The sequence below is a fragment of the Saccostrea echinata genome, unplaced genomic scaffold (assembly GCF_033153115.1).
Source record: "Saccostrea echinata isolate AGI-Se365-2 ecotype Australia unplaced genomic scaffold, CSIRO_AGI_Sech_v1 ptg000010l, whole genome shotgun sequence".
Lineage (NCBI taxonomy): Eukaryota > Metazoa > Mollusca > Bivalvia > Ostreida > Ostreidae > Saccostrea > Saccostrea echinata.
Window position 1 is genome coordinate 8,642,692 of NW_026889759.1, and position 18,030 is coordinate 8,660,721.

The following is an 18,030-nucleotide window of genomic DNA, read 5'->3' on the forward strand; positions in this document are numbered from 1 at the left end:
GTAGTATTCGAAAATAAAGTAAGTTCGCTAGATCATGCATGTTTATAATCAATGTAAAATTGAAAAAAATAATTATAATAGTTTATGAATCATATTTCTAAATTATATTTATTAATAATTAAAGTCCTTAAATCTTGAATATTTATTTATTAAATTAATTCATTTGAGAGGTTTTAAAATTTGATAATTTTTTCCCTAGGAAAAACTCGATACCAATTTTTGATTTCATTAATTCTGAATAAAATTTTGCGGTTTAATTGAGACTGATCTGGTCATCACGTCATACTACTTTTGCGCAGATGCACCATATCGTATTAATTAGAGTAATTGACTTTTTCTCATTTTGAAAATATTATTTAGATCAAAGTCATGATAATTCCGTGATTTTTTTTAATGCATATTTAGAAATTTATACAGTAATTCAATTCAATGAAGGTCTGATATTAACATTTGAAATGTAAATTAAACAACCAATATTTTTTTTAAATCCAGCCTTAGAAGATGCCAGCAAGGATACTAGATGACCCGATTCCAGCAACTGATTTCCCCGTGGAACTCTTAGATGAGGTGGAGTTGGATCCGCCTGTCGTTGAGAGGCGGGCATGTGAACTTGTCATCAGCGGAATATCGTGTCGGCTACCGGAGTCTGAGAATGTGAAGGAATTTGAAGAACATCTTATGAATGGTGATGACATGGTGACAGAGGATGACAGAAGATGGCCACCTGGTACGGTGTTATTAACTTATTTATTATTAGGCCTATACATTCAGTTTCCGTTAAAAAAGAGGAAAGGAGGTTAATACATGTAGTTAGATTTTACGAAAGCGTATATATTAAGATCAATCTATGGAGAAAAAAAATTGAAAGGCATTATAACGCCTTTCGAAAAGGCGTTATTACGCCTTTCTAAGAGGCGTTATTATGCCTTTTCAAAAGGCGTTATTGCGCCTTTCTATAAGCGTTATCACGCCTTTCAAAAAGGCATTATTACGCCTTATCAAAATGCGTTATTACGCTTTTCCAAAAGGCGTTACTACGCCTTTCCAAAAGGCGTTATTACGCCTTTTAAAAAGGCGTTATTACGTCTTTTATTTTCAATACATGACTAACTTAGCCCACCCCGGGGGCTGCTGAAATCTTACCTTCGGGACACAGTTAAAAATATAGGGCTAATTTCTCAAGAAAACAATTTAAACATTGTAATTAGATTTCCAGGGGAAAAAAAAGATTTTTAAATGTGTAAGATATTTTTAATGTTAATCCAACTTAGTCCTTCTCTTATGCCAGACAACTCTACCAAGGGTCATGGATTTCACAAATTTGGTTGAAGGTTATTTGCTTATTATACCCATGCAAATAATTTGCCTGCTTTTTTTTCCAAGAGGAAAATTTGACATGATTTTTTAATACATGGCCAGCAAAGCCCCAAGCTGCATCTGCCTATATCCTGGATTTTCACAAGTAGAGTGTTGACTTTTCGTAATACGCATGCAAACACTTGTCTACGACATGTGCAGGAATATAAAAAATACTTTTAAATATTGCATAAATAAAGATGGCTTTGATTCAATCTTTCATATATTTATCAATATAAAATAACGCTTTCCATCATTGGATATAACGCCTTTTCATACAGGGCGGTAGTACGAATGCGAGGGGGGGGGGGGGGATAATAGTCATGCTATAGTTTAAATAATTCATTTATTGACTGCTTGGTCCCAGAACATTTTGTTGCAGTATGGTTAAACTCTGGAAAATTACTGCATTTAAAAAAGTTTTACCGAAAAGTTAGAAAAACATCCCCCTCGAGTTTAGTTTTTTTTTCGGGGGGGGGGGTTCTTGTTTTTTGTTTGCTTGTCAATTTTTGGGAGGCTACCTCCCCCCTCCCCACCTTCAAAAGCACGGGCCTGTCAAAGGCATAATAAAGGCTCTTCAGAAGGCATAAGAACTCCTTTTGGAAAGGCGTAATAAAGCCTTTTGAAAAGGCGTAACGCCTTTTGGAAAGGTGTAATAACGCCTTTTGGAAAGGCGAAATAATGCCTTTTGAAAGGCGTAATAACTCCTTTTCGAATGGCGTTATAACGCCTTTAAAAAAAAAATTCTCCATAGATTGATCCTAATAGGCTTTCGTACGATTTACCATACTAGTATACAGCAGCAGATATAGAAATTTTTGATTAAGGGAAGGGGGGGGGGGTGATGAGAAAATTTTTCTTCGGCACAATGTATCGTAAAATTTGCTATGAAAGCCCACTTGGCTATTTTCATAAGTTAAAAGAAAATAATTTAAACGCATAACTTTGCGTTATAATTATAACTCGAAAATTGTGTGATATAGCGCAAAAACTTTTCCGTTTTAACGCATAACATTTGCTCGTAATAAGGAAACTTTCACTTGTACCCCTTTTTGTCTTTATTAAATATGATCAGATATCATTTATATAATTAAGCCGCCTCATCTACTTTAAAAAAAAAAAAATTGAATTGGGGCGGGTGGTTGCAACTCCCGCAATCTTCCTCTAGAAATCCCTAGAAATGCCACTGCACCATTAGACAAATGTACATGGTCGATTTGGTTAAAATAAATTCAAGGCAATCATTATACCGTTTACGGACAGGGTTTTTTTAATATCAATTTTTACAAAATTGAGAAGATCTATAAATTTTCATTAATAGGTTTGTATGGATTACCGAAGAGATGTGGAAAACTGAAGACACTAGACAAATTCGATGCAACTTTCTTTGGGGTTCATCCGAAACAAGCTAACAGCATGGACCCCCAATTACGCATGCTGCTGGAGGTGACTTATGAAGCCATCGTTGATTCTGGTAATGAAATGAATAAATGACAGGTGTTTCAATTTATTGATCGAAATTTTTATATATTTTTCGTGGCAAAATTTGTTGAAATATATATAATTCTGCTTACTCTCACATTGCACAGCGTTATATTGACTTAAATTGCATAAAATATGACAATGAGGATGCAAAAATAAAAAAAAATGAATATGTTTAAAATGATAGGTCTATCAGTTTGTCACCGAGTGACAGATGGCGGGATAACAGCGCAGGTATATATATTGATTAGTGATATACTACGCCGAGAGGAGTCGAGAAGGGGGTGGGTGGGGTTCCGGAAATATTGAAAACATATTAAGAATATATCAATGTTTAATTGTTATATATTGTTATCATTTATATATTTTCTTGCTCATAAGACAGCATTGGGACTTTTCATTAAACTTTGCTTACTAGGAATTCGCGGTTGAAATTACCAGTTACACCAGAGACATTTTATTTATGTCTCTGGTTACACTAATTAATTATTGAACCTGGTGTCTGTTAATTATTATCGTTTATTTAAAGAATATACGTCATATGATCATACGTCAGCATGTATCCAAAATAAAGCTAGATAGATCAAAAATAAAGTGCGTATTTAAATGAAAGAGCGTCTATATAAAGTTGATCATTATTGATAATGAAATAGATAGTTATTTGGTTTAAAACCTATAAAGGATCTGTCCCACACAGTTTCATTACATCATATCTACTCTTATTTGATTATCCAAATAATACTAAATAGACTGTTATAAAATATTCTTTTCACGACTGAAAAAGACACAATACGTGAAAATTTTAAATTGCATTTTAAAAAATTTCTCGTAATTTTAAAGGTACGAACCCTTCCAGTATCAGAGGATCTAAGACAGGCGTGTTTATTGGGGCCAGTGCGTCGGAGGCTCACGAGGCATGGGCGACGGACCCCCAGAAAACCGTTGGATACAGCATGACAGGGTGCACACGATCCATGTTCGCAAACAGATTATCTTATTTTTTTGACTTTAAAGGTAAAATCACCAGTTTGTTGTTGTTGTTTTAAAGGAAATGCTTTTCATTCAAATATTTAACAGAAAAAATGCAAATATTTTTTCCTAGTTCCTCGAGTCCATTGGTGAGTTTATATGTGGTTAGGTGGAGAGGGGGAGGGGACCCTAAAATAGATTCAAAAGTAGGGTAATCTCGTGCTATCTGGAAAGGAGGTTGACCATCAACTATAAGAGGAAAGTTGCTTGAATTTAGCAAGATTATTTATACATTATTCTAGGAATACGTATACAGCTAGTAACATGGAAGATTGAAGTGAAAACCTTTACCACATTTTGTAACGTATATAGAAAAAAATGATGTATCGTATAATATCATGTCTGTAAAGATATATTTTGTTTCATTGTTTTGAAGAAGGTTTATGTGAAGTATTTCAATTGGCATAGAAAAAATGGGGGTAAACAGGCATATAGCATCATTTTTCAGGGGTTGAGGAATAATTGACAAAATATCTGTAAAAACTTTGACAAGCAAAAAAAAGAAAAGGGGGGGGGATAGGGATAAGCAAACTAAAACCTTTTCTTGGGGTGGTGTGAGGATGTAATTTACCATACTACAACAAAATGGGAGGGGGAGCTGCCCTTTTAATGACAATTTCCATGCTAATTTGATATAGCAAAACATTATTCTCGTAAAAAAGGTATGATAGACTGGTAGAGATTACCTCAAAGCCTCAAACACACGCTGCATCATTTTGCTATAGTGATCTCATATTGCTATACTTCTCACTAAATAAAGAACAAACACTCATATGATATTATTTTATTCTCGCAAATTTTTTAGTTCCACGTAAATATTCATATTTCCATTCCTAATGGATGTTTAACTTGAAATTTCAGGTCCTAGTTTTGCCCTTGATACCGCTTGTTCCTCCAGCCTTTTGGCCCTCGACCAAGCAGTGAACAGCATTCGACAGGGGCACTGTGATGCCGCCATTGTGGGAGGGTGTAGTGCCTGTCTGAAGCCTCTCACTGCCCTACAATTTCTGAAGCTGGGGATGCTTTCTCCTGATGGAACTTGTAAATCATTTGATGCTAGTGGTAAGAATCAAAATGCCTTTTATTACAATGTTTTAAATATTTAAGGTTGTAATTGAATTTTTTAAGATATTAGGAAAGAATAATTGGTGTAAAGTTTGATATGATACTAAAATGTTATTGCAGGAAATGGGTATTGTCGAAGTGAAGGAATTGTAGCTGTGTACCTTCAAATGAAGCCTGAAGCAAAGAGGATTTACAGCACTGTAGTCCACACAAAGACAAACTCAGACGGTCACAAAGAACAGGGAATCACCTTCCCATCAGGAAAAATCCAGAAAAGGCTGCTTTATGACGTGTATGAGGAGGCTGGGGTGGCTCCCAATAAAGTGGTGTACGTGGAGGCTCATGGGACAGGGACCAAGGCAGGTGACCCCCAAGAGGTCAACTCTATTGTGGATGTGTTCTGCAAGGACAGAGAAGGACCACTACCCATAGGGTCTGTAAAGTCCAACATGGGTCATGCTGAACCTGCCTCTGGTAGGTGTATTAACTGTTGGTTATATATTTCTTCTCTGTCAGTCCTGAACAGTGATAAAGGACTATATGCAGTATTGGAATTAATTTTATATATGTAAATCAATTGCACACATCAGTCATAAACACTGTAGCATAAAGTAGCATCTTTAATGACTTGTGTAAAATGACTTACCATTTTTTGTCTAAATAGCATTGTAAACTTGAGTGCTCAGAGGGACATTTTTAAAGTGTAAAATCAAATCTGACTCCAGGGTTAGAAACTCCCTAAAATTACAACTCGCAAATAATTGCGAGTACCAAGAAAGTGAACTCGCAATTTTATAAGACTACTCGCAATTTTCATATAAAGTTAAATTTATATAAATTAAATACATGTAACTTAAGGAAAAAGTAACTACTGTACAATACACAAAATACAACTAGTGTGACTTTTATTTAAATTACTGATTTAAATCAAAGGCATTGTGTTCTGTCATATTATATAATTTTGCTACAGTTTCAATGCAAAAAAAATCAACTCGCAAGTTTTTGCGAGTTACCTAATTTTTAACTCGCAATTGGGGAATTCTAACTCGCGTTTTGCGAGTTCTATATAGTGAATTTCGAACCCTGGACTCCAGACCTCATTTTCATATATTTCGTAGCATTCTAAACATTATGGTGAAGGCTGGAAAAACTGTGCTTGATATTTCCCAATCAGAAACCATCAATCACACAAAAAGATTTTTTCATTGAAATCTGCAACTAACATCATTTTATTGACATTATATCTTACAAACTAGTTATAATTTTTAATGATTAAAGCTTGAGATACAGTATATTCTTTCAGTTAATAATATAATTATAGAATTCTCTATCAAAGTTTGATTTTGGGGACAGAAAATAGTCATTGTTGCATATACATTTATTTCTTTAATATATTATCTCATTAATATTCTGTAGGTCTTGCAGCTGTTGCTAAAGTGATTATTGGGATGGAAAATGGTATCATTCCTGGTAATTTACACTACAGTGAGCCTAATCCAGATATTCCAGGCCTGATAGATGGTAGACTAGAAGTTGTCAAAGGAAATATGCCCATGAAGGAGGGGTTTGTTGGAGTAAATTCTTTTGGATTTGGAGGCTCAAATGTTCATGCAATTTTGAAGTCATCAGAACTCCCAAGGGAAAACACTCATGAAGCCAGCACAGCAAAAAGATTATTTGTCTATTCCAGCAGAACATCAGATGGTGTACAAAATATTCTCCAAATGGCTCAAGACAATAAACACAATGTAGAAATGCATGCTCTGCTGAATGAAAGTGCCAACTTGGATGTCTCTACTGAAATGTACAGAGGATTCACCATTCTCAATGGGTCTGATAACTCCATGCATATGCAGGTACACAAATTCCATTCCTTTGAAGGAACGGTCATCACTTAATTGGATGTTAATGCTCTGAAACACATTTTCACATTCTTAACTTTTATTTTAGTCATACAATGGAGAGAAGAGACCAACTTGGTTTGTTTTCTCTGGTATGGGGACCCAGTGGTATGGTATGGGAAGAGATATGATGGTAATTGATGTCTTCAGAAACTCTATCCTAAAGTCTGATGTTGTTTTGTCTGTGTATGGTGTGAAGCTCTATGATCTGATGATGAATGCTGAAGAATCAGCTTTTGAAGACACAGTTAATTCCTTCATTTGCATTGCTGCTATTCAGGTATGAGAAGTTAATTTGAATTCTTGGTCTATGTATTGGAATTTCTTGAAAGAAAAATTTAATGCTTAGTGTAAATGTCAAACAATGTTTGGCCAACTAAAGTTACCACCTGATGAAATTCATCTTTCAATATAACTTAGGTAGCATTGGTGGACACCTTGAGGGTGATGGGAATCAAACCAGATGGAATTGTAGGACATTCTGTTGGAGAGCTTGGATGTGGCTATGCTGATGGATCTCTGACAGCTGAGGAGACAGTTCTTGCTGCTTACTGGAGAGGAAGGTGCATCAGAGAGTCCAATCTACCCCCAGGAGGAATGGCTGCTGTTGGTAGGTAGATCTGGTCAATGATGGAATAAAAGTTATTATTCAAACTAGAATTCACATTATTTTGCGGAAGTTAGTTCTATTTGAGACTTTGTCAATAATCACTGAGATAAATTAGGTAAGTAATTAAAAAAGAATCCACACATGAAGGAGAATGACTAGAATAATTTTAGAATTACACCATAGGTCTCACATGGGAGGAAGCCTGTGCTCAGTGTCCACCTGGTGTAGTTCCTGCCTGTCACAATTCTGAGGATACAGTTACCATTTCGGGACCCAAAGAGGCTGTGGCTACATTTGTGAGGCAGCTGAAGGAGAGGCAGGTCTTTGCTAAAGAGGTCAACAGTTCAGGAGTTGCTTTTCATTCTTATTATATGGCAAAAATTGCCCCTGTGCTCAAGGCAGCTCTTGACAAGGTAATCCAATATACTGTATACAGGGTTAATTTTGCCCATTTATTTTAGCCCTTTTACTCTAACAAACAATTTTACCCTGCTTTAAATTCACCCAGACACAGTTGCACAGTTGTGTTAATTTGTTTATGCTATTTTTTGAATTTGCCCCATTTGAAATTTGCTCACTTAACAGAAAAGGGGGGGGGGGGGGCAATTTCTCTGTATATACAATTTACAGTATTTAACTCATATCTTAGATTTATTGAAAAATACAAATATGAATAACTCTGATATGCTTTGTAACAGGTAATCAAACCAAAACCAAGAAGCAAAAAGTGGATCAGTTCTTCAATTCCAGAGAAAAGCTGGGACAGCGATATGGCACAGTATTCTTCAGCAGAGTATCATGTCAATAATCTGGTCAGTCCTGTCTTATTCCAGGAAGCTCTGAAACATGTTCCAGACAATGCTAATGTGATTGAAATTGCTCCCCATTGCCTGCTGCAGGCAATCCTGAAGAGATCTCTCAAATCCAACTGCTGTAATGTTGGACTAATGAAGAGAGGTCATACAGACAATGTTGAGCACTTCCTTATGGCACTTGGAAAGTATGTGTCCAACTTAAAAATATTCAGTGTTTTATATAAAAAATTCAACACCTCTTTTAATTAAAATCCATCTTTCCAGGTGCTACACTTTTGGTATGAAGATGAATCCTCTGAAGTTGTACCCCGCAGTTAGTTTTCCAGTTCCAAGAGGTACACCAATGATTTCTCCAGCGATACAAGCCCAGTGGGATCACTCTGTGAACTGGGATGTACCCACAATGGAAGAAATGATGGCTGGAGGTGGTGGAGATTCTGGTTTTGTAAAAGAGTTTACCATTGGACCAGATTCTTCTGACAACTACCTGACTGGACACTGCATCGATGGAAGGGTGCTGTTTCCTGCCACTGGGTACCTGGTGTTAGCATGGCAAGCATTAGCCAAAGTAAAGAATCAAAACTGGGAGGAAATGCCTGTAAAATTTGATGATGTTATGATTCACAGGGCTACCATCCTACCTTCTGAAGGTACATTATGAATCTAAATATTCCCTAAAAGATAGATATATCAATGTGCTATTCATATGCTTGAACATTATTAATGTTTTTATGAATGATTCTTTTTTCCACCAGGAAAAGTAAAATTCCAGGTCGTAATAATGTCAACAACAGGGGACTTTGAGATCAGTGAGAGTGGGTCATTGTCTGTCAGTGGAAAAATCAAGGAGATAGAATCATCAGAAGCAGAGATTTTACCCAGTACAGAGAGACCAGCCATGCAACTCGGTGGTGCTGATGTCTACAAAGAGCTCAGACTTAGGGGATATGATTATGGACCAGACTTCAGAGGAATCTCAGCTGCTGAAATTAATGGTAAATATATCATTTTTATAAATATTTTAGCAAAAAATATGTCATTTACCAAGTTTACAGATACTGCAAACCCCATTGTCTTCACAGTCTGTCATAAAAAAGAAAACAATGTGATTTTCATGTGTGTTAGAAGGGTTTTCTTTGTGACTGTCAATAAATTCACAAGCTGAGCAATCAACCCAACCTCAACCACTGTATTCTTCCTAGAGCCTTCCTAATTGCAAAATTCACAGAGACATTGCCGTCTTGGGTAAAATTTTCGGAAAGATCCACACTGCCTTCCCTGTAATTTTGATAACAAATAATTAAAGGCAAAAGATAAAATTTATTAACAAAAGTAATAAAATGGGATATGACAAGTTTGTGATGTATATATTTACAGGAAAGTGTGGAGAATTGATTTGGAAGAACAACTGGGTTTCCTTTTTGGACACTATGTTGCAGATATCAATTTTACATATGTCTGGAAATGGATTATGTCTTCCAACCAGAATCAAGTCGATCACAGTTAATCCATCCCTACATGGAAAGAATGCCTATACCAATGATGATGACCAATCAGGTAAAAAGCATGTCAAATAAGCATCTTTTATTTTCAGTGCCATAATTAAAGTTGGGTATATGTCTGACGAACTGCGATTTTGTTATTTTCAGTGTTATTTGTGGAAGTGGATGAGTACACAGACAGATGTAGATCAGGAGGAGTCACAATTCATGGACTTCATGCCTCCACAGCTCCACGGCGACAGCAGCAACACAAACCTCCCACTCTGGAGAGATTTGAGTTTGTTCCCTACATTACTAATAACTATGTCAATCAATCCCCTTCTCTAAAAAGTTATGCTGCAATGTGTAGACACTATGCACTGCAGAGCTTGAAGAATCTCCAACAAAGCACCAACAGTATCATCAACCAAGATACACTCCAAAGCATTCTCTCACATCTTTCTGAGGATTGTCAATTGTCAGTTGAAGATGTCTTCCCATATGAGGCAAGCACTTCATTACTGGAACTCCTTAAACAGCAGATAAACACCATAGATATTCAGAAAGACAGGCTGTTGAGAAGTCTTTCACAGTCAGATGTTTTAAAACCTGCTTTGGATATTGTCATTGAAAACTGTACAAGTTCATGTCTGAATGTATTGGAGGTGGAAGCAGAAGACAGTTGCTTCTACAGAAGTGTTTATCCTATGATGATGTCACACCCAATGATGAACATCTGCTACAGAGTCACAGGATGTACAGAAGATATTTCTCAGGAGGAAAAGGATCTCTACAACCTATTACCAGAACAATGGAACATCTCAAATGCACCCCCTAACATTAAACCTTGCAATCTTATAATCCTTCAAAATGTGCTTCACAAACAATCAAATCTCAAACAAACACTACAAAACACTGCCCAAGCTCTTGATGAAGATGGCTTTCTTTTAATACAAGAAGTGACTGAAAATTTCCCTATAATGCTTGCAGTGCTATGTTTGCAAGAAAAGCTTCCAAAAATTGAGGATTCTGACAAGAGATCTGATTACTGTTTTTGCAATGAAGACAAATGGAACCAAATATTTAAAGAAATGGGTCTGAGTCTCATATATAAAAGATCTGATGGCATCATGTCATCCCTGTTTTTACTCCGTAAGATGAAGCCCATAGTCCCTACAACCATAATAGATGTAAGCTGTTACAGTTGTACATGGTTTGAGGATATGAAATCAAAAATATTGGAATTAGCAGATGGAACATCAAGCAGAATGTTATGGTTGTCTTCCGAAACTGGCAGTCCTAATGGAGTAGTTGGCATGGTGAACTGCCTTAGGAGAGAAGGGGGAGGTCCTAATATCAGGTAGACGTTTGAAAACAAGTTAGAAACATGGAAAAGTTGATATGGAAACACTGGCAAAATATAAATTATCTTTTTTTTTTAAACTTTACAATTTTTTTATCGTTAGAGAAAAATAGCAATTAGATTGTCAGTTTCCATTCAACAACTTATGGAAATTGTCAAACTTTCAAAACCAAATACATTTTGTATACAATTGTTTACTAAATTTGAAATATTGTAGGTTGGAAAAAAATTAAATTTTGAAGATATGCAACATTTTTTATGTTATCTCCTCAACAGATGTATCCTTAATAATACTGTGGGTAAGAGCAGCCTGAATCTAACTGAGGAAGTATTCACAATTCTTCAAGAGAAAAACTTACTTATGAACATTTATAGAGATGGAGTTTGGGGATCATTTAGACATCTCCCTATTCAAGAAGGTAGTTGAAAATATTATTTCGAAATGAAATTGTATTTATACAAATCCTATTTAAATGACTTTTGTTAGATCGATGAATTCACGCCAATGTAGAATTTATTTATTTGTATTCACAGATAAATTCATAGAGAAGAAACCTAGTAGCCATGCTTATGTTAATGTACTGACACGAGGTGACCTATCTAGTCTTCACTGGATTGAGTCTCCACTTAGATTTTCTACCTCCATGACCATGTGTTCCGTGAATTACGCTGCTCTCAACTTCCGAGATATAATGTTAGCCACGGGTAGACTGCCCCCTGATGCCATTCCAGGAGATCTTGCTCAGCAAGACTGCATTCTTGGAATGGAGTTCTCGGGGTATAATAGTGATGGAAAGAAAGTAATGGGACTGGTCCCAGCAAAGGTTAGTTTAAAAATAGCAGAGAATCAATACCTTTTTCTACGATTGTTGAGTCTGGAAAAGTATTTTGCTCCCTCTGAAAAATTTTACATTTTACAGTTGTTTCCATGCTTACAAATACCTTTTAAACTACTTAAAACACAAATCAATCCTAAATGTGATATACAAGCCATGTAATTTATATTTTTCATGTTCCAGGGACTAGCCACACACATTGATGTATCTCCAAAATTCCTCTGGTCAGTTCCGATGGACTGGACATTGGAACAAGCAGCTACTGTCCCTGTGGTCTATACCACTGTTTATTATGCCTTAGTCATCAGAGGCAGAATAAAGGCAGGTGATAAGGTCCTGATTCACTCGGGAAGCGGTGGGGTGGGACAGGCAGCTATTTCGGTGGCTCTTCATCATGGATGTGAAGTTTTTACCACCATAGGCTCAAAGGAAAAGAGAGAGTTCCTAAAGTTAAGATTTCCTCAAATTCAGGATGATCACTTCTGTAATTCCAGGGATGTGTCATTTGAAAAGGATATATTAACTGTAACAAAAGGGAAAGGTATGACATCCAAATGCGCTTTATGAAGTGAATATAATTATCATATTACATTGGAGAACTTAATGCATTTTCCAGTATATGAATTTATTCCATTCTTTGTGCAAAATAAAATTAGTATTAATAATTACAGAAAATTACTAAACATGTAGTTACTGGTCATTTGAATCTAGATGATACATGTACTGTAAATTAAAAAATGTGAAGCACAGATAGACGCAAAGCCATTGTCTAGCAAAAAAATAAGGTAACAATTACAGTACTTCATTAATTTTGACACTGCATCTCAGTTAAAAAGTGCTATACTAAGTGGTACATGATTTTTTATATATTACAGGAGTTGATGTTGTCTTGAACTCCCTCTCTGAAGAAAAATTACAGGCCAGCTTACAGGTGTTAGCACAACATGGAAGGTTTCTGGAAATAGGAAAATATGATCTCTCAAATAACACTTCTCTAGGTATACAGCTTTTCACTTTCATGTGCAATCTAAAGATTCCTTATTTTATACATTCATATATCATAAAATCAAAAAAAATGTTATATTGATTCACAGCATACATTCAATACAATGTAGGAATCTCCATACTCCATTCAATGTGTAATTTACAAATTGGGATTATTTCTGTAATGCAACTACATGTATGTTTCACTTACATAAATAATAGAGAAGTTGCAGTAATGCATGAATATAGATTTCTATGGGAAGATCTTTGCTTCATAGTTTGTGTAAATAAGTCCCAAATAAATTTTCATGATATATTTTAATTGATGACTAATTTCTGTCCAGGGATGTCCATCTTTCTGAAAAACATAAGTTTCCATGGTATTCTGTTGGATGCTCTGTTTGATGAGAACAATGCTGACTGGCAGGAAGTGTCCTCTCTGCTGGATGATGGGATACATTCTGGTGCAGTGCAACCTCTGAGTAGCTGTGTGTTTGAAAAGAATCAGTTGGAGGAAGCTTTCAGATTCATGGCTCAAGGGAAACATATTGGAAAAGTGCTTATAAAGGTAAATTTAGAACTCCTGTATTCTGCCATTCCACTTTTCCCTTCTCAGTCTCATTGCTCTCAATGCCAATTAACATGTTTTTGTCCCCGGAGTTGATACACAATTTTAACCATGGATTCTATAATTTTCCTAGTTTTCAGATGAAGTTGCTAACATTTCTTCTGAAAAGTTATCAGTCATTCCAAGGTCAGCATGCAATCCAAACAAAGCATACATAATCACTGGAGGCCTGGGAGGCTTCGGACTAGAGCTTTCTGAATGGCTGATAGAAAGAGGAGCTCGTTTTCTAGTCCTCACATCCAGATCAGGAGTGAAATCTGGATACCAGAAGAGGAAACTCATGAAATGGCAGAGAAAAGGAGTCCAGGTCATCATATCTAACAGGGATCTTCAAAGTGAAGAGGACACAAAACAACTAATACAGGAAACCTGCCAAATAATGCCTGTGGGAGGAATATTCCATCTAGCCATGGTAAGTTTTCAATTTTTGGGGGATGAAAAACTGTTACCAAGTACAAGTGTGTGGAGTCAGGAGTGAGGCATTATTCTTTTACCATATGAATTACCATAAAAAACTTGTGATTTATTTCAAGGTCTTGAAAGATGGGCTGATAGAGAACCAGACTGTTGATCATTTCCAAAGTGTCTGCAAACCGAAAGTCTTTGGAACTATGTACCTTGATAAAGTTACCAGAGAGGTATGCAGGGAGAGTATGGATTGGTTTGTTGTTTTCTCATCAGTCAGTTGTGGAAGAGGAAATGCTGGACAAGCTAACTATGGTCTGGCCAATTCATTCATGGAAAGAATTTGTGAAAAAAGAAAGAAGGATGGATTTCCAGGTAAGATTAAATGCTTAAATCAAAAAGATTTGTTTGGAAGAAGGTATCAGATCTTTATACACACTTCTTTCTTTGTATGATATTCAGCAATCATTGTAATTTTAGGACTTGCAATCCAGTGGGGAGCAATTGGTGACGTCGGTGTCGTCTTGGAAACTATGGGAAATAATGACACAGTGATTGGAGGAACACTTCCTCAGAGAATTATGTCATGCTTATCCACTCTAGACAAGTTTTTGAACAGACCAGAACCAGTTTTGTCCAGCTTTGTTCAGGCTGAGTCCAAGACTGAAAATAAGAGTGGTGGAAGTGGACAGAATCTTGTTCAAGCTGTCTTTAACATACTTGGTGAGTATGACCATATACATGTAGAATAATCATAATTTTAAGTGTGAATTTTCTGAAAAAAGCACAAACATATTGCATATCAAATCACAAAAATGAGTAAACCACGGTTTTGCATTTAATAAACTAGGCTTAAACTTTAGTTAATTAATCTACCAGTATGTAAAGAATACACTTCACATGGACTTGAGAATTATGTGATAACTTTGACATCTTGTAACCAGTAAAAGAACTCATATACATACTATTTTTGCAGGTGTAAAAGATGCAAGCTCTGTCAGTGTGGATACAACTTTTGCAGACCTTGGTTTGGACTCTCTGATGGGTGTAGAGATCAAACAGACTCTAGAGAGAGATTATGATTTGGTGTTATCTACAACAGAAATCAGACAACTCACAATGAATAAGCTGCAGGAATTGTGCAGCAGTAAAGGACTGCAGAAGGAGTCCCATCAGACATTAGGTCTCTCTGACAGATATCAGCTGGACAAAATGATGCCAGATCAAGCCATCATCTGCCTTCAAGAAAAACATAGTGACAAGAGACTCTTCTTGGTGCATCCACTGGAAGGTAAGAATGATTATTTTGGAACCCAATTACATAATGAATGTAATTTTCTTGGCTCACAAACATTCTTCAAATAACAATTAGTACATTAAAGGCAGCCTTTATCTACATAAATTTTGCAACATTTCAGGTGATTGCACAAGTCTGAAGGAGCTGGTCGAAAAATTGCCATATACAGTATATGGACTTCAGTGTTCATCAGATGTGCCATTAAATTCCATTTCCTCTATGGCTTTACATTATATTCAGGTCATTACTTTTTTGCTTTTTCATTTTTCACTGATTAAAAAAAAAGATATTTCCATTCAAAACAAACCATGTAGGAAAATTAAGTTCCAATTGTATATGTTGTGTTGTGTAAGAAATAAATGATCTGATAACCATGGGCATTATTTTTCAGTGTATTAAATCCATACAAAAGAGTGGTCCTTACTTTCTGTCGGGGTACTCATTTGGTGCATGTATTACTATGGAGATAGCAGCTCAGTTGGAGGATGCAGGAGAGGTCATCAGTCAGCTGATCTTGTTGGATGGCTCCCACAACTTTGTCTCAGTATACACTGAAATGTACAGGGACAGAAAAACTATTGAAAGTGAAGCCATGGCTGAAACAGAGGCATTGTGTAGCTTTGTTCAGCAGTTCCTTCCTGGAAACTCTACTCAGGTAGAATTTAAAGACTTGATCATATACATGTATTCATGCTCGAAAATTTAAAGTATTTGAATGAAAGTGTAAACTTATATAATTTTTTGCACTGTTGCAGTTGATGGAACAACTTTCTGGGGCAGAGGATTTTGAGACCAGGGTCAAAATTGCGTCAGATGCCTTGATGACCACTGGGTTGTTCCCCGATGTTAAGGATTTACAGAGAGCTGCCAGCTCTTTCTATAGACGACTCCAGATTGCAGAGAAATTCTCTTTGAGTCGTAAAATTCAGTGTCCCATCCATTTGCTGAAGGCAGCTGACAGCAAGCTCCAATCCAAGGATTCAGATTATGGGCTCTCCGAGGTGAATTTATTAATTTATTCTATGGAAATTCATGCTTCAAGGTGCATTATTATAACTGAAATATGAGAAAATTATTCATGGATGTCTGTTTCAATAAGAGGATACTTAAATATTTGAAGTTTGAAATATAGATGTATTAAAATTCAGCCAAAGATGAATCATTTTTAATGTAAAACTGCTCTTTCCTTCATGTTTTATAAGTAGAATTCTACATTCCCTTTAAATTAAGATCTATGTACTTATATATCTAAAATATTATCACTTCACTAGTGTAAATTTCACAGAGACAAATAATTAAACTGCAGTGAAAAAAGAATTGTTAACAGAACAATTTAAGTATTTTCTAGCACCTGAAGAATGGTAAAAAAGAAAACAATTGTGCATGTAGATTTGTATTTTATTTCAGTATTAATAGGACAAAAAATTTACCTGCATAAAATTACACGTCTTCCAACTTTTCAGTGAATAAAATATCTTTTTATTAATGCTGCCTTTCATTGAATACCATGATCTTTGACTTTCAGGTGTGTTCCGGGGAACTCAAAGTTGAAACAGTCCCAGGCAACCATGAAACCTTCATAAAGGGAGATAATGCTGTGATTACTGCCATACATTTTATAAAATGATGTCAAGTAACAGCCAGTAATACTTGAAACATTCAGTTAAATAATTATCACGTTCCAACAAGATAAGGATCGACTTTTATACCAATGATTATAATATATAGATAATATGTGTGTGTGGATACATAATCTGGTTTCATTTTGATGATCTCAATTTTTACTAGTATTTATTTTTCCCGTGTGTATTTTCTGTGTATCTGAACCAAATCATCCCTGAATTGTAAAATTCATTGGAATAAATCAAGAACATATCCATTACGTGCTTAGCATTGTTATTTATTTTCGATATTGTGATTTACATTTTATTCATGTTTCACATTTATTTCTGTTTTTTTTTTAAGAATTTATATCTGTTAAAAAAGAATCTTCTGAAAGATTTTTATGATTTTTATTTTGGAATTGGATAGTTAGATATGCAAATTTAGACACAAATGGAGTGTTTCATCTTCGTAGTCCCTGTGTTCAAAGGGTCACTACAATCCAAAAAGATTGCCGCATCAAATCACATCATCTACAGATTCAAAACTGCTGAATCTATAACTTGAGAAACCCCCAATCCGAGGATCTGTTTGCTAGGCAATCAAAGGTCTTATTTTAACACAGCGCCATCTATGGCACGCCGATTGCTTCAAAATTATTTTCTGCACAACGATCACGATTTTATACACTAGCTTGATGAAAAATATACACGAGTAAAATAAAAATGCACGTATCGGTAAAAATTACACATAGTTTGAAAGATTTTAACACAAACATAACGAAAAATACACGAATCCGAAATTTTTTACACGATTAAGGGGTATAAAATGCACAAACGTAAAATCAAAAACTGCACGAGCAGAGGAAACTAAAAATTACACAAACAATTTTACTGCGCATACAGCTGCGCATATCATTATTATGCATATAGAATATTCATTGTGTTCATGGTTTTCTGTACTCTTTATCTCTTCTTGAATGCTGGGTGTAATCGAGAGAAAATGGCGTTGACGATGATATGCATGTTTGTTTGCTTCTTTATTTCTTTGCTAAAACTCGATCCGATTTCTAGCTAATGCCAATCGAACGAATGAAATGTTTTCTTGTGAACTGTGTAAAAAAATTTAAAAGTTGTTCGGAGATATTATATTTTTCTTATATTGACCGAGATCCTA

At 35.6% G+C, this 18,030-nt stretch overlaps 1 protein-coding gene across 1 annotated transcript; it reads left to right on the forward strand.

Moving 5' to 3' along the window:
• On the forward strand, positions 1-17,131 carry LOC133184310 (fatty acid synthase-like). Its single transcript, XM_061319330.1, has 28 exons — positions 1-22; positions 499-727; positions 2,678-2,830; positions 3,679-3,852; positions 4,729-4,929; positions 5,053-5,406; positions 6,349-6,788; positions 6,883-7,113; positions 7,254-7,443; positions 7,627-7,856; positions 8,142-8,443; positions 8,523-8,908; positions 9,014-9,253; positions 9,636-9,815; positions 9,908-11,099; positions 11,379-11,521; positions 11,637-11,926; positions 12,122-12,479; positions 12,814-12,936; positions 13,267-13,490; positions 13,624-13,962; positions 14,084-14,330; positions 14,436-14,678; positions 14,932-15,246; positions 15,374-15,492; positions 15,644-15,907; positions 16,008-16,253; positions 16,778-17,131. The coding sequence occupies exons 2-28, from the start codon at positions 502-504 to the stop codon at positions 16,877-16,879; spliced, it is 7,512 nt and encodes a 2,503-aa protein (XP_061175314.1). The 5' UTR covers positions 1-22; positions 499-501; the 3' UTR covers positions 16,880-17,131.
• Positions 17,132-18,030: the final 899 nt, after the last annotated feature.

Coding starts and splice junctions, on each gene's coding strand:
- LOC133184310 (XM_061319330.1), top strand. CDS start 502: ATGCCAGCAAGGATACTAGATGACCCGATTCCAGCAACTGATTTCCCC. Junction 728..2,677: donor TGACAGAAGATGGCCACCTG/GTACGGTGTTAT, acceptor TTTCATTAATAG/GTTTGTATGGATTACCGAAG. Junction 16,254..16,777: donor CAGATTATGGGCTCTCCGAG/GTGAATTTATTA, acceptor TTTGACTTTCAG/GTGTGTTCCGGGGAACTCAA.